Source organism: Gekko japonicus, unplaced genomic scaffold, assembly GCF_001447785.1.
Source record: "Gekko japonicus isolate JY-2015 unplaced genomic scaffold, Gekko_japonicus_V1.1 scaffold5648, whole genome shotgun sequence".
Lineage (NCBI taxonomy): Eukaryota > Metazoa > Chordata > Lepidosauria > Squamata > Gekkonidae > Gekko > Gekko japonicus.
Window position 1 is genome coordinate 15,055 of NW_015171672.1, and position 15,479 is coordinate 30,533.

General features: G+C 48.3%; 1 protein-coding gene across 1 annotated transcript in view; it reads left to right on the forward strand.

Annotated features, from left to right (window-relative positions):
• Window positions 1-2,986: 2,986 nt before the first annotated feature.
• The window catches only part of LOC107117843 (calcipressin-2), a gene marked incomplete at its 5' end in the record, with an annotated part of 16,512 nt that continues 4,019 nt past the window's right edge, over window positions 2,987-15,479 (forward strand). Inside the window, 2 exons of the mRNA XM_015420008.1 lie at window positions 2,987-3,160; window positions 9,863-10,034. Of these exons, the coding sequence (XP_015275494.1) occupies window positions 2,987-3,160; window positions 9,863-10,034 (346 nt within the window). The remainder of the gene's footprint in view (window positions 3,161-9,862; window positions 10,035-15,479) is intronic.

Here is a 15,479-nt window from a genome sequence, read left to right on the forward strand (position 1 = left end):
CTGTGCTTTCCAGCCTCTGTGTGACATTGCTAGATGTCCGGAAACTGGGAGCGAAACGCCCTCCCTGCAACGAAAACGTCCAGTTCCGTTTCTCCTCATCAGAATCAGGAGGGGGGAATGGATGTTCTGAATGAGCCCTCGGAAACAGCCACTAACTGGATGAGGCCCAAGAAGCTGATACCTCCTTCATAGAAGACTGGGTGGTTGGGGGCTGATTATGTACGGATGAAAGTCGGTCTGCTCCAGAAAGGGTCACACCCTCCCTAAAGGAACTAGTGGGTTGTGTTTTTTTTGGGGTGGTGGTGGTGTCTGTTAGATGGTATCTTCAATTGGAAGTAGTCCCGTCTTCGTTGTGGTATGTGGCAGCACAGTTATCCATGTTTGAATTAAATTACTACTAGAGGGTTTGGGCAAAGGAGCTGCGGTGGCTCAAGTGGTTAAGACGCTGAACTGCAGGCTGTGGAAGGTCGGTAGTTCAGCAGTTCGAGACCCGAGTGTGCCGCATGATGGAGTGAGCTCCCGTCCCTGGTTCCAGCTCCTGCCAACCTAGCAGTTCGAAAGCAAGAAATTGCAAGTAGATAAATAGGTACCGCTTCGGTGGGAAGGGAACAGCGTTCCGTGCGCCTCGGTGTGTAGTCATGCCGGCCACATGACCACGGAAACGTCTTCGGACAGCGCTGGCTCTTCGGCTTTGAAACGGAGATGAGCACCGCAACCCAAGAGTCGGACTCGACTGGCTTTCGAGCAAAAGAACCTTTACCTTTTACCTTAGAGGGTTTGGGAGGGGGGATTTCATTCCCTCCCCATCTTCCCCCCCTTTCCACTTCCCCTCCCTGCACTCCAGCTCCGCCTCCCGCTTGCCCTCCCCTCCCCCAGACTTCCTACCTGCCTTCACACCCACCTGCCCCTGCTGTCTCCTGCTCTCAATTTCCCCCACCCCTTTCTGGCTCCTAATGCCCCCCCCCGAATCGCCCCTGCAGTTTCTCCTTTCACCACTTCTTGCATTTGTTTACTTTTGGTCTTTTCAAGGACCCGTGTATTTCATTTGGTGTCAGAGAGACGTTTGATTAACTGATGGGGGGTTATGTTTTCAGTTGGATGGGTTCCATTTTTTTTTTTTGCTTCTTATTTCCCAGAATGCCAAGGGGGCAGTCTGATATTAACCGTTATTGTTATCATCATCATCATTATTACCGTCTTCATTTATAGTCCGCTCTTCTCACCGGCACTCAAGGCAGATTGCAAATACGAATAAGAACGATAAAGTCAATTGGCAAGCAGATTACAAAGTATGATAAAAAAAGATTTGACTCTTAACCACAAAGACTCTTAACCCAGCAAAGCAATCCACGGAGGATGCTGAGGAAGAGGAATTATTATTAACAAGATTTTTACCCCTCCTTTTGGGGCAGAAATGACCACCAAGGCAGCTAACAAATTAAAAATATACCCATTAAAATCTCATCTTAAAAGCCATTAAAACCAATACACAAATGCATCATTAAAACAAGTTGAAACAAGAAAGCTCATTTTATGTTATTTTAGTTGACCTTAATAAAAGGCACTTTTTGATTTCTGTTTTTGGATTGGCAACACCTCCACCTACTTAAAGAACAACAACACATATCTTAGCTATGGAATTGTCTCTAAAAGTACCTTTAAATCTTATTAGCTAGTTCCATGGCCTAGTCATAATTATTCCTGAAGCTGTGCCCCAAGTATCAGTTCTCATGAGACTAGGGTTGCCAAATCTTCTTCCCCCCGCGGCGGGGGAGCGTTGCCGCGGTCGGCAGCACGTCGCCGGAAGTGACGGGCGACGTGCTGACGTTGGGGGCATGGCTGAGCTCGTCGGAGGGGAAAACCATACGTTTTTCCCCTCCGACGAGCTCAGCCACGCCCCCAGCGTCGGCAACGTGGCTGCGTCACCTCTGGTGACGCAGCTTGGGGGGCGGGGTTCCCCCCGGGCCGGAATTCCCCTGCGCTGGAAATCGGGCCGCGGAAGCAGGGGGTTCCCCGCCCCCCGGCCCGATTTGGCAACCCTACATGAGACTGACCTTGGTGAATCTTTGTGCCTAGCTTAAGTTAGATAAAGGTAAAGGTTCCCTTGCTCGAAAGCCAGTCGAGTCCAACTCTAGGGTAGCGGTGCTCATCTCCGTTTCCAAGCCGAAGAGCCAGTGCTGTCCGAAGACGTTTCCGTGGTCATGTGGCCGGCATGACTAAACACCAAGGCGCACGGAACGCTGTTACCTTCCCACGGAAGTGGTACCTATTTATCTACTTGCAATTTCTTGCTTTCGAACTGCTAGGTTGGCAGGAGCTGGAACTAGAGACGGGAGCTCACTCCGTCATGTGGCACCCGGGTCTCGAACTGCTGAACTACCGACCTTCCACAGCCTGCAGTTCAGCGTCTTAACCACTTGAGCCACCACAGCTCCCTTAGGTTAGATAGGGCGCCTGTGTTGCCATAGAAACACTAGGGGGTAGGTCGTCTGTGACTGTGGAATGTTACACTTTTACCTGTAACCTCTAAGTTCCCGCCTTTTCCTTCAGTCCTAACAAAGATTCTTGTACCTACAGCAGCAAATCTTCAATTAAGCATTACAGTGCCAAAAGCGTGTGTGGCGAGTGCCTTCGCTGGGGACCTGACCCTTAGCTTCTGAGAGCTGATGAGATTCAGGCTAGCCTGGGCCATATAGGTCAGGTCTGTAGCCCCATATAGAACAAACAAAGAGAAAAAGTCACACAATATGGAGGGTGAGGCCAGCCACGACTGGTCATACAAAATTGGTATGGCCTCCACACTGCCTTTCACGACTGAGACTATACCTGTACCTCTGCATGTATAGAGATGCGTGGATGTAGGCCACGTTTAGTATATCTCTGTAAATTGGTACAGTTGCAAAAGACTGGTATTATGGGGAATTTACAAGGCAAAACAAAAACGGCGTGGGCTTCGAAGGTGACCAGAATCATTTTATGTTTACAGGACAAATTTGAGGGCTTATTCCGTGCTTATGACGACTGTGTGACGTTTCAGCTCTTTAAGAGTTTTCGGCGGGTCCGGATAAACTTCAGCAACCCAAAATCGGCTGCTCGAGCCAGGATAGAGCTTCATGAAACGCAGTTTCGGGGGAAGAAGTTAAAACTGTACTTTGCGCAGGTAAGAACTTTTTTAGTTTGAGGGAAATGGTTGGACCTTCAGGGGGGAAAACCCCCATGGCAGGATATAATTAGGACCGACCAAAACATCACAACACAAACCACAAAGGTAAAGATGGGGGTGGAGAGGACACGATGGAAAATTCTCATTTTTCCTATTGAGCTCTGAAACATCTCACCCCCCCCTCCCCTTTGTGTGTATGTGTGTTCAGAAAACCTAGCCTGAAGAGTTCTGGAAAACTCAAAAGCTTCCTCAGTACTTCTGTTAATATAACACTAAGTAAGGCATTATTTTATAATTTTATTTTCTGCCCAGGGCTATCAATATATGAGCAGTACTAGATAGATAGATAGATTACTTGTGGTAATTTAGTTGGTCCAAATTTTTTAAAATGTTACATCGTATTGTTGTTATTATATGTAAGATACTTTCCTTACTGGCAGTATTAAAGTAGATTAATGGCATGAGAGGTATTCTATTCATCCACTTTTGCTGTAAGAGATAACAATCTATATATCTATTTCCTTTTTTTTTTGGGATCCCCCTAATCAGAATTTTTATTGGGTTTTTTTCAAACTACAAACTATAACTGAAAATATAGGGAGGGGAACTACATCTAAGGAGAAAGAAAAAGACCCACTACTAACTAAAAACCCAAGAGTAGGAGATCAATACATCAGCTTGTATCAATATTATTTTAAAAAGCTAGTAAAACAATGAACATAGTCAGTTATGCTAAATTACTTATCAATTAATCATCCCTTTAACTGTTTAAAGAAATCCCCAGAGCATCCCCAGGTTATTTCAGCATTTTTAAAGGCACAAATCAGAGTCCTTCTGCCCTTATTTGTTCTTATCTTTTCTAATCCTCAGTTTATATGAACATTTGGGGGCAACCGCCCCCTTTTCAGAGGGGGAGTCCTCGTCCGACGACCCCGAGTCCAACTCTCCATCAGATTTGCTTTCTTCTTCTTCCTTTTTGTCCTCATTTGGTTCCCCGAGCTGTGTTCGCAGAAAGTCACGTGCTTTAAAAACAGAGTCAATCTTTTTTTTTTATCGTGGAGTTTGAAAATGATGCCTTCTGGAATTAGCCATCTCTAACTGATGCCATTTGTTTGTAAGAAAAGGATTAATTCTTTATAGTTCTTTCTCTTCTGTCTTATGTCAAATGGAATATCTTAAATCCTGATGTTGTTGTCCCCAATTTTCAAGGGTGCTCCCATAGTTGCTTTCAAGATAGCATCTCTCACATGTCTCTTCGAGAATCTGACTACTATTTCCCCAGCCAGATTATTTTTCTTGATGTATGAGGAATAGGACCTGTAGACCTCATCCATCTTGCTGTAGAGGTATTCCGCTGTCAAATCTGTCATTGGGGCTATTGCCTTAGTCGCTTCAGATTCTCTCCTTTAATTTCCGGGACACCTTGGAACCGAAGGACCAAATTTGCTTTCTCCATTTGCAGCTGTAAAAGTTTTGACTCTTCTGTGGCTTGCTTCATTTCCAGCTTTTGCACCTTTTTCTTAACTTTTTTAGTATTGGCGTCCATTTCCTTCACCTTCTCTTCCATTTGCTCCGTTACTTTTAAAGATTGAGTCAATTGCAACTGCTGTGATGCCAAACTCTGACCGATTATTGACAGTTGTTGCTTGATATTAGTCATCTCATCCAGCAGAGGGCGCAAGGAATCAGCCAACAGTTTTGAGAGCCCGGTAGTCTCTTCCGTTCGAGGACTACCCACTAGTTTCGGTTTCAACAGCTTTTCTTTCTCTGGTTTCTTCCCCACCATCTTTTCGGATTTGTTTACTTTTCACAAAGTTGCTAAAGTCTCTGATATTCGCCCAAACGCTTATCGGAACTCTGGTAAGTCTCTTAAAACAGATTTAAGCGCTTATTTTTTCGCTCCCCCCTCTTTTTGCACATGTTTCATCTATGCGGTTGGGAGGAGCCCCTCCACCGCTTGCTTTTCCGTGGCTCTTTAGGAGGGGGCAGCTTTCTTTTTATATATTCATGCTCGCTTCAACCCAACTCACAGTTCGTTGTTGGCCCATCCGGCCTCGCTCAGCATCGGTTTTTATTCTGCCCGATCTCCAATGCTTGTCCCGGTCAGCAGCACTCGTACCATATGGTCACTCAGCGGCAGGACCTTCGGGGCGGAGGAGCGCCTCAATTCTCCGGCATTTCGCCATCGAAGAGGTCGCGCCTCAAAAGCCCCCTGGCTAGGAGCCTTTTACCAAGGTTCCAGGGGGGCCCCTCCTACACGTGGGTGTGCAGTTTGCATCCCCGGGACGTCTGGGAGATGCGTCTGCCTGCGTGTCGCCATAAACCAGAAGTCTATATATCTATTTCCCAAGTGTGGCTCCCATCTGCAGATAGCTAAACCTGCAGATTGGGGCCACGCTTACCCCAAACAGATTTTTTGCAAATTTGGGAGACCTTCTCGGTTTGCAAAAAAATCCGAGAAGCTAAAAAAATAATTTTTGGGGGGGGTAATTTCCCCTAAATTAAATAAAGTGTTTTCTGAACATGTGCAGAAAGCACACTTACCATTGAGTAGCTGGAGAAGGGCCTGGTGCTTGCTGCTGCAGTGGCAACAGAGCTTAGAAGCTGCCGGCAGGTCCAGACACGGTGGCTGAGACTGGGAGCTGCCAGCAGGTCTGGCCATGGCCAAAGTGGAGCCCGGGAACTGCTCCGAGCCCAGCCATGGAAGTGGTGGAGTCCAGGGGCTGCTGGCCGGCCTGGGCCTTGGTCGTGGTGCAGCCTGGGAACCACTCAGACCCTAGCTGTGGGTCTGAGTGCTCCAGGCCTGGCCGTGCTCAGAGCTGCTCCAGGCCTGGTGGTGGCCAACAGCCCCTCCGGGCTCAGAGAAGCTCCCAGACATCACTGCCGCTGTGGCTGAACTCCAAGGGAGTTGCACCGGACAGCGATGGGGGGTGGTGAGTGTGATCCTTCCATGAGTTTCGTGGTTCCCCCCACTTGTACTTCTTTAACTGGGGTGAGTGCTTCCAAACAGTTGTTTTCACTGAGGTAAACTGAGAAGACCATAGATGACCGGAATTTGGATACACTTGTGGTCAGTAGCCATACTTTACAACTTCACAGTTCACATGTATTTACTGAGAGCCAATCTCAGTGCATGGACTCTAATCTGGGAGAACCGGGTTTGAATCCCCACTCTTTTACTTGCAGCTGCTGGATGACCTTGGGCAAGCCATAGTTCTGTCAGAGGTGTTCTTTCAAGGGCAGTTCTCTCAGAGCTCTCTCAGCCCCACCTACCTCACAGGGTGTCTGTTGTGGGGAGGGGAAGGGAAAGGAGTTTGTAAGCCACTCTAAGACACCAAGTGAAGGGCGGGGCATAAATCCAACTACCACTACTTCTTCTTCTTCGATGGTGTTCTGTGATGTCATGGTGACTGACTTTTCAACACATGGGAACCTGTGTGGTATATAGACATACTCAGTTCAAAAGGTGCTCTCCTTTGGGGTGGATGAAAGTTTGGTTGCCTCCACTTTAGAGGATAGCACATTCTGGAAGCCTCCAGTCCAAACTAGGCAAAGCAGGCCCATAGCCAGGATTTTGTGGCTTCTGGGGCAAATGTTTTTTTCTGGTGGGGCTGAACTTCTCAGTGCAGAAAGAAAAGCCATTTAGCCAGTAGAAAGCTGTTCCCAGGATAGATCTCTAAATTGCAAGCTGTCAGCCACTTTAGATGGCAGTTCTCAGCTGCTGCAAGTTAGTCACTTCTGCCAGCCTAAGCAACAATTCTGATGACAAGCCGGCAGGTGGGAGTGATGACTTCTGTAGTCAAGAAAGCTGACATGTAGGCAGAAAAACTCCCTTAAAGGACACCAGTTTCTTGACACAGAATTAGAAGGGATCCTAGAGGTCACCTGCTCCAACCCCCTTGCTCAGTGCGGGAGTTAGTCAACTACGGCACCCCACTCTGTTTAAAGGAACGCACGCCTTAAAAAAATGCTTTAAAATGATTGAAAAAAGCATTTACAGGAGAAATTCTTGTGGGGCTGTGTATTTCTCTGCAGAGCAGAGACAGGGTGGAAAGGATGGAAAGAAAAAGTAGGTGGACAGATCGGATACATAAAAGATTATGCAGGACAAGGAAGCCGGTCTGGGGTGATGCTTTTAACTGCTAGACTGGGATCTGGGAGACATTACTCTGCTGTGAACCTTGCTGTGTAGTCACAGTGGCTTGGATGCAGACTAGACATTTACACAGGTGCAAGGATTTCTGCCCACAGAGCACGATTTCCCCCTCTCTTGTGGCATCCTGAAATTTCCCCTGACAATCCTGTTCCCAAGACTACCCTCTCCCCCAGGAACAGGATTGGGGGGGGTGTGGATTTGGGGCTGCCGCAGGAGAGGGGAAGCGGGAAACTCACGTTCTGTGGGTGGAAATCCTTGCGACCCACGGACAAGTTAGTTTGACTCCAACCCAGAGCCTGCTCCACTGGGTTGTTGTGAGGATAAAATGAGGAAAGGAACACTGTGTACGTTGCTCCGGGCTCCTTTGGAGGACAGCTGGGATAAAAAAATTCTAGATTGATACGACATAGAAAGAGAGGTGGTGGGACAGTTGCTTCATCCTGGGTATCTTTCTACTATCATGACTCAGCTTCCAACTTTTTTTTGGGGGGGGGGTTCCTAGTCCTGCCCTTGTTTTGTGCAGTAAGCCTTCTGAATGGGGGACCCGCTGAACGGAACACACATGTAAGTTCCAGTGGGTGTGACCCAGCAGAATACAGCTGACGCAGGCCTATCCAGACGAAGTCCCCCGACACCCAGCAATAAGATCTGTACAAATCCTGCAATCGCAGAATTTCGATCTAGGGAATGAATGGTTGCGAATGTGGATGCAATCCATTTTATTTATTTATTTATTCCATTTATACCCCACCCTCTCTGCCAAAGCAGGCTCAGGGTGGCTTACAGGCCCATTGGCATCATAAAACAATAAAACAATTCAAGCCAGTGTTCCCTCTAAGCGGAGTTAGTGTGAGCTATCTCACAGTTTTTTAGCCTCCGGCTCACACATTTTTGCCTTAGCTCAGGAAGGGACGGCTCCAGAGCAAACTAATTTGTGCCGTAGCCAAATCACCTGCTTGCAACTTTAATGCCAGTAGCTCAGAAAGTAGGATTTTTGCTCACAGAACTCTGCAGCTTAGAGGGAGCATTGATTTGAACAATTTAAAATCATAAAAATTATTCAGAGGTACAGAATATATAGGATGGTAAAAACTGTCCTATTGATCACCATAGGGGAATTCAGCAGCTGGTGTCTTGCTCCTTAGTGTATAGTTCTTTAATATGGGCACCGATGTTAAAGCAGGCGGCCATGAGTAGGTTGTAGGGGATAATTAATCGGCTTGATGGTGGCCGTTTAATGTGGCATCTCACTCAAATGTTTGGGCGGAAGAGCTCCATCTTGCAGGCCCTGCGGGATTTTGATACGTCCCACAGGGCCTCCAAGGCCCTGGTGTGTCAAAAGTGGAGCTGCCACCGAGAAGCCTCTAGACCTGGTTACTGCCAGCCTGGCATCTTTCGTGCCGGGGAGAACAAGAAGGTTTTGTGAACCTGACCGCAGTACTCTCTGGGGAACATACGGGGAAAGGCGGTCCCTCAGGTATGCCGGCCCCTGTCCATATAGGGCTTTATAGGTGAAAACCAGCACCTTGAAGCGAACCCGGTATGCTCTAGGTAGCCAGTGCAGTGCTTTCGGCACAGGCTGAATGTGCTCCCTGAGAGAGAGACCCAGTAACAGCCTGGCCGCCGCATTCTGCACTCACTGCAGCTTCTGGATTTGGGACAAGGGCAGCCCCATGTAGAGAGCATCGCAGTAGTTCCACCCAATATGCATAACCTAATAAACGCCAATGAGAGGCCCTCAGGATTTGACTTGCCACATAAATCATGGAAGATGATTAATAGAATATAAACAGGGTTGGGAAGTTGTGCAGACTTGTTGCTTAAATGGGGCAAAATACCAGGACCTGAATGTGATTGTGGTGCAGGCCGCCAAACTATTTTCCATCTGTCCCAGGAATGTGAGCGTCATGCTTTCCAGGGAGATGTGACAGAGCTCTTTGAACTCTCCCCCAGCTGCGATTGTGAAAAGTACGCAGACAGACGAGTGATTTCAGCTAACGTACTTTTATTAGTGAAGAACAAGACAACCTTAGCCGGCTCGCAGGTCGGCTTATATTCCCCGTGAAACCACCACCCAGAACACACACCCCCCACACATTCCAATAGGTTATTTACAGTGGCCAAGAGTTCCATAGGCTCTCAGCTGGGAAACTAGCCCTCAGATGGGCATGGGCTAGGATCCGCTTAGTCCATTGTTTCCCTGAGCGAAGCTCGATGTTTGCGCTTGACCGCGTGGAGCCCAAGCCAGCCACGTGGTCGGAACGGGATACATTACAGATTGAGTGGATTGAAAATCTAGATATTAGTATTTAGGGGGATTGTCCAGTTGGTCTGCATACCCATTGTATCAACGTGGTTACGTATTTTATATTATGCTTCCTGTGTGTAACTCCGCCATACGATAAATAACAGCAGACTATGATATAGACATAGTCATGTAAATGACAGTCTTGTCTTCCTGACATTTATCTGCAAATACGTTCTCTGCCTTAGCCTTTTTGGTCTTCTCCCCACTGAAACAAGTTTTTTCATTCTTCTAAAAGGTCCAGACCTCAGAGACTGACGGAGACAAGCGACATCTGGCGCCCCCCCAGCCAGCCAAGCAGTTCCTCATCTCCCCTCCCGCCTCGCCGCCCGTCGGCTGGCAGCCGGTCAGCGATGCAACGCCTGTCATCAACTACGACCTCCTTTGTGCCGTTTCAAAACTGGGGCCAGGTGAGGTACATGACTGCTCGTGGCTTTTAAAGGTGTGCCTTTAGTAGGTGTTTGTCCTGGCTTGGTTCCGTGTATTAAAAGGTAAAGGTTCCCTTGCTCGAGAGCCAGTCGAATCCGACTCTAGGGTTGCGGTGCTCATCTCTGTTTCAAAGCGGAAGAGCCAGCGCTGTCCGAAGACGTTTCCGTGGTCATGTGGCCGGCATGACTAAACGCCAAGGCGCACGGAACGCTGTTACCTTCCCACCGAAGTGGTCCCTATTTATCTACTTGCAATTTCTTGCTTTCGAACTGCTAGGTTGGCAGGAGCTGGAACTAGAGACAGGAGCTCACCCCGTCTTGCGGCACCCGGGTCTTGAACTGCTGAACTACTGACCTTCTACAGCCTGCAGTTCAGCGTCTTAACCACTTGAGCCACCGCAGCTCCGTGTATTAAGCCCCCCATAATTCGTTAGTATGGGTCTTGGGGTGACATTCTGAAACAAACGTGTCAGCTGTCGGAGGCTACACGAGAGAGGGCGTTTGCAGTGCGCAGGGCCATGATTATGGAACAGTCTCTCCAGAAAGATGCACCTGGCCCCCTCACTTTTGTCCCTGAAGAGGTAGTTGAAGCTGGCTTTATTTAGGACTACGTTGGGTGATAGCCAGTTTGGTGTCGTGCAGGGGTCACCAAACTGTGGCTTGGGAGCCACATGCGGCTCTTTCACACATACTGTGTGGCTCCCGGCAGGGCGGCTGGGGAAGCGGAGGCATGCTCTCCCACCCTCCCTCCCTCCCCCTCCCTCCCCCCTTTCTACCTCTTTCTTTCTCCCTCTTTCTACCTCTTTCTCTCTCTCTCCCCCCCTCTCTCCCTCTCCCTCCCTCTCTCTCTCAGACAAATAAATATCATCATCAGTGTCTGTTTTTACCCCTTTTGTTTTTATTTTTGACAGTCTCGTTTGAAGTTAATAACAAGCAAATGTGCATATTGTTAAATAAAAATGTGTGTAATATTTGTTCACGTCTTGTGGCTCTCAAACACCTGACGTTTATTCTGTGTGGCTCTTACATTAAGCAAGTTTGGCCGCCCCTGGTGTAGTGGTTAAGAACGACAGAGACTACTGTTTGTTATGGTTACCAACCTCCAGGTGGTAGCTGGAGATCTCCTGGGATGACAACTGATCTTCAGGCAACCAAGATCGGTTCACCTGGAGAAAATGGCTGCTCTGGAAGGCGGACTCTATGGCATTATACCTCATAAAAGTCTCTCTCCTCCCCAAGCTCCACCCCCAAGATCTCCAGGTATTTCCCAACCAGGAGCTGGCAACCAATGCTCCCTCTAAGCTGTGGAGTCTTGTGAGCAAAAATTCTACTTTGTGAGCTGCTGGCATTAAAGTTGTGAGCGAGCGATTTGGCTACAGCATCATTTAGTTTGCTCTGGAGCCCTCCTTACTGAGCTAAGACAAAAATGTGTGACCCAGAGGCTAAAAAACTGTGAGCTAGCTCACACTAACTCAGCTTAGAGGGAACACTGCTGGGCAACACTACTGTTTTTAGTCCCTGGAAGGCACCTCCACCACTGGATTCCCCCACCTGTACGCTTCCCATAAGATTTGTTCTGAAAACCAACATTTCATGCTGGCCGTGTGCCGCATAAAAAGAACACCAGCACCAGCTCCCCCCCCCCATGCACCTTTGCTGCGGCATTACAGAAGGAAACATTTAGACCCGTTATCTGGATAATAAATCAATTCCTGCTTCAGAGCTGCTGGAACGTGAAGCATTATTCATTATTCTGCACTCTGGGAGAGCATTTTGCAAAGGTCGCGTTCTCCCGCGTTCTCCCTCCTTTGGAAGAGCCTGCAGGCAGAGATAGGACAGAGGCATTGTCGAGAGGAGTTTTCCTCCCTCCCTCCTTCCACCGCCCCCCGTGCTATTTTTAGCACATATTGGTGAGATCAATTTTAGTTAAGTGCAGATGACAGTTTTCAAAATGAGCTGCAGTTGTAGGATGCAAGCCTGGCCTCCTTAGCATTTCATTTCCAGAGCGAGGGCAGAAACGCTGTCTTCTTATCACCTCCTTTCAAAATGTCCCTCCCGGAGCTGGTAAATGCTTGTTTTATGCAGTGCATTAATTTACATTTCATAAACTGGAGCTATAATTATTGGCCCTCTCCAAGGCGGCTGATGTTTTAGAGCTTAATTTTGCAAGGTATAGACTTGCATCCCAATGCGGATGTCACAGCTTCTTTCAAGAATCCATAAATCACAGCCTCTTAAATGAATCCACTGAGCACCACTAAAAGTATGTGCGGGTTTCACAGGGTAGCTACACTCTAAAACACATGAACAAACATGTTATATCCATCAAGGTCACTCGTCTGTGCTGTGGAGCAGATGGTCACGGAACCTACCAGGGGAGAGAGGATCCTGGATTTGGTCCTAAGCAGGGCTTTTTTTTGTAGAAAAAGCCCAGCAGGAACTCATTAGCATAATAGACCACACCCAACAGCAGAAACTCATTAGCATATTAGGCCACACCCCTGATAGCACAGCTCATTGGCATATTAGGCCACACCCCCATGTTACCAGAAGTGTGGTCATCCAGCCACACCCACCTTTTGCTTGTTATTCTGTTTACCTTGTTTGTTGTCCAAACCCAGGGCTTTTTTTGTAGCAGGAACTCCTTTGCATGTTAGGCCACACACCCCTAATGTAGCCAATCCTAATGAGTTTCTGCTGTTGGGTGTGGCCTATTATGCTAATGAGTTCCTGCTGGGTGTGGCCAACTTGGGAGCCAGCCGGAACTCCATTCCTGTGTGTTCCTGCCCAAAAATAGCCCTGCTTGTCGGTACTGTCAGGGGCGATGGGAGCGATGCTTGTTTTTTTTAAAACGGGAGGTGCCCCATCTTAGTCCTGTGTGGGGCCCCTGCCTCTTGTTTGGGACTCCCCTTAAATCATAGAGCAGGGGGGGACACTGCTCACGGGGGAGGGAAAGGCACTCTGAACATGCTCAGAAAGATGTGCTTATATTACCCCTTTAAAACTGTTTTTTTTTAATTATATGTGGCCCCCCGTGGGAGGGTGAGTGGCTAAATCGGTCTGAGTTGAGTTTGCCGAGCTCCTGGTAGCGCCTGGAGATCTCCAGCTATTATAGCTGACCCCCAGACAACAGAGATCAGTGCTCCAGGAGAAAATGACTGATTTGGAGGGTGGACTCTACGGCATTACACCCCATTAAGTTCTCCCCTCTTCAAACCCCACCCTCCTCAGGCTCCACCCCCCCAAAATCTCCAGGTATTTCCCAACCCAGAGCTGGCAACCTGGGGGTGGGGGGGGGAAGACAAGCAGAATCTGCAAGATTTAAGGGGGGAAATTACTTCCAGGTCAAATGCTGTCTAATTCGCAGAGTCAGACAAATCAGATCCTGTGAAGAGGTTTCACGGAAGAATATAAGACGGTCCCTGATGTATCTGATCCGTGATCTGCCCAGTCCAGCGTGCTGTCTCACACGGCGGCCAACCAGTATGGACGGCTGACCAACAGGGCATAGAGCCCTTCCCTGCATCTGCCTCCTAGCACTGATATTCGGAGGTCCACTGCCTCAGAATTTATTTATTATTTATTGATTTATATCCCGCCTTGCCTGCACAGGTTCTCTTTAATTACCACGTGGAGGTTCTCTTTAATCACCATGGCTAGTAGCCACGGGTGGACCCCGTCTTCATGAATCTATCTAATCCAGGGCTTTTTTGGTAGAAAAAGCCCAGCTTGACTCCCTGACCGCTATTTCCCCCCATAGTTAGCAATATGCGCATAACCACATATTCACCCCTGGCGAATAAGCAGTTCTGCGCATGCACAAAGTAGACGTTTTAAAAAAGAAGCTGCCTGCCTGCCCACCTGCTCCATGGTGACCGTACAGCAGTAATCTGATCGGTTGGTCACAGGATGAGGCTGGATTATGGCGGCATGTCTGGTCAAAACCTTCTGGAACAAATAGCTCCTGAGACACTAGAGGCGCAGCCAGACCGCACCAAGCCTGTTGTCTGACCACAGCCTTGAATAAGTAAGCACAAGTATTTGAACCTCTAGCGCCTTCGCTCTTTCCCCGGATCTGAAATGGCATACCAGGATTCATTAGGCTGTACGGAACCTAACGCGGTCCCACCCTTTCAGAATTCATGTCAGGTTATGGGTGCTATCATAAGACCATAAGAGAAGCCAATGTTGGATCAGGCCAGTGGCCCATCCAGTCCAACACTCTGTGTCACACAGTGGCCAAAAGTACCAGGTGCCATCAGGAGGTCCACCAGTGGGGCCAGGACACTTGAAGCCCTCCCACTGTTGCCCCCCCCACCCAAGCACCAAGAATACAAAGCATCGTCATGGTTACAAAGGATCCCCCCCCCCCGCTCCAGGTGCAACCTCACGGCCCCAAAGAACAAACTGACGCCATGCACTCTCCATGAAACAGGAAAGTCCATTCGTGGAACAAATGCCTCCGAGCCCCATGAATACTTAATTGTGATTCACAGCAGAAATACTGCTGCTGTGCTTTGCGTGCTAATTTTTCAGGCCCCAAGGAAATGGACTTGTCACCAGATTGGTGCTTCGTCAGACAAGAGGGGGTTGTCCTTGAAAGCCTGTTGCACTGCCTTGTAAATGAAAACAGAACCACATCACAATAGCCGTTGCACAATTTCCAGGTCCTAAAAAAACAGAGAAGTCCTGCATTATGCTTTGTAAAAATGTCAGCGTGTTTTTATGGCTGCAAGCTGTTTGAAAATATTAATGTCATCTGCTCAGCACTATCTGTTTTTCACATGTGATGCCTCTGGACATACATGGAACGTTAGCCGGGGCAGCCTACGCTCCCTTCAAGACTTGCTCCTGAGATCCGGTTTGGTGTAGTGATTAAGAGTGCAGACTCTAATCTGGGAGGACCAGGTTTGATGCCTCACTCTTCCACATGCAGCTGCTGGTATGACCTTAGGTCAGTTGTAAGTTCTTTCAGAGCTGTTGTCTCAAGGGCAGTTCTTGAAAAAGCTCTCTCAGCCCCACCTGTCTCACAGGGTGTCTGTTGTGGGGAGGGGAAGGGAAAGGAGATTGTAAGCCGCTCTGAGACTTCTTCAGGTAGTGAAGGGCAGGGTATATATCCAATCTCCTCCTCCTCTTCTTCTGAACAGGACACCTTCCAGGGGTTGTCTGAAAACTAGTGGCAGAATGTGCTATCAACTCAAAGCCAACTTAGAGGAGAGGAGGAGATTGGATTTATATCCCACCCTTCACTCAGAGTCTCAGAGCGGCTTACAAACTCCTTTCCCTTCCCCTCCCCACAACAGACACCCTGTGAGGTAGGTGGGGCTGAGAGAGCTCTTTGCAGAACTGTCTTTCAGAGAACAGCTCTGACAGAACTATGGCTTGCCCAAGGTCACTCCAGCAGCTGCAAGTGGAGGAGTCGGGAAT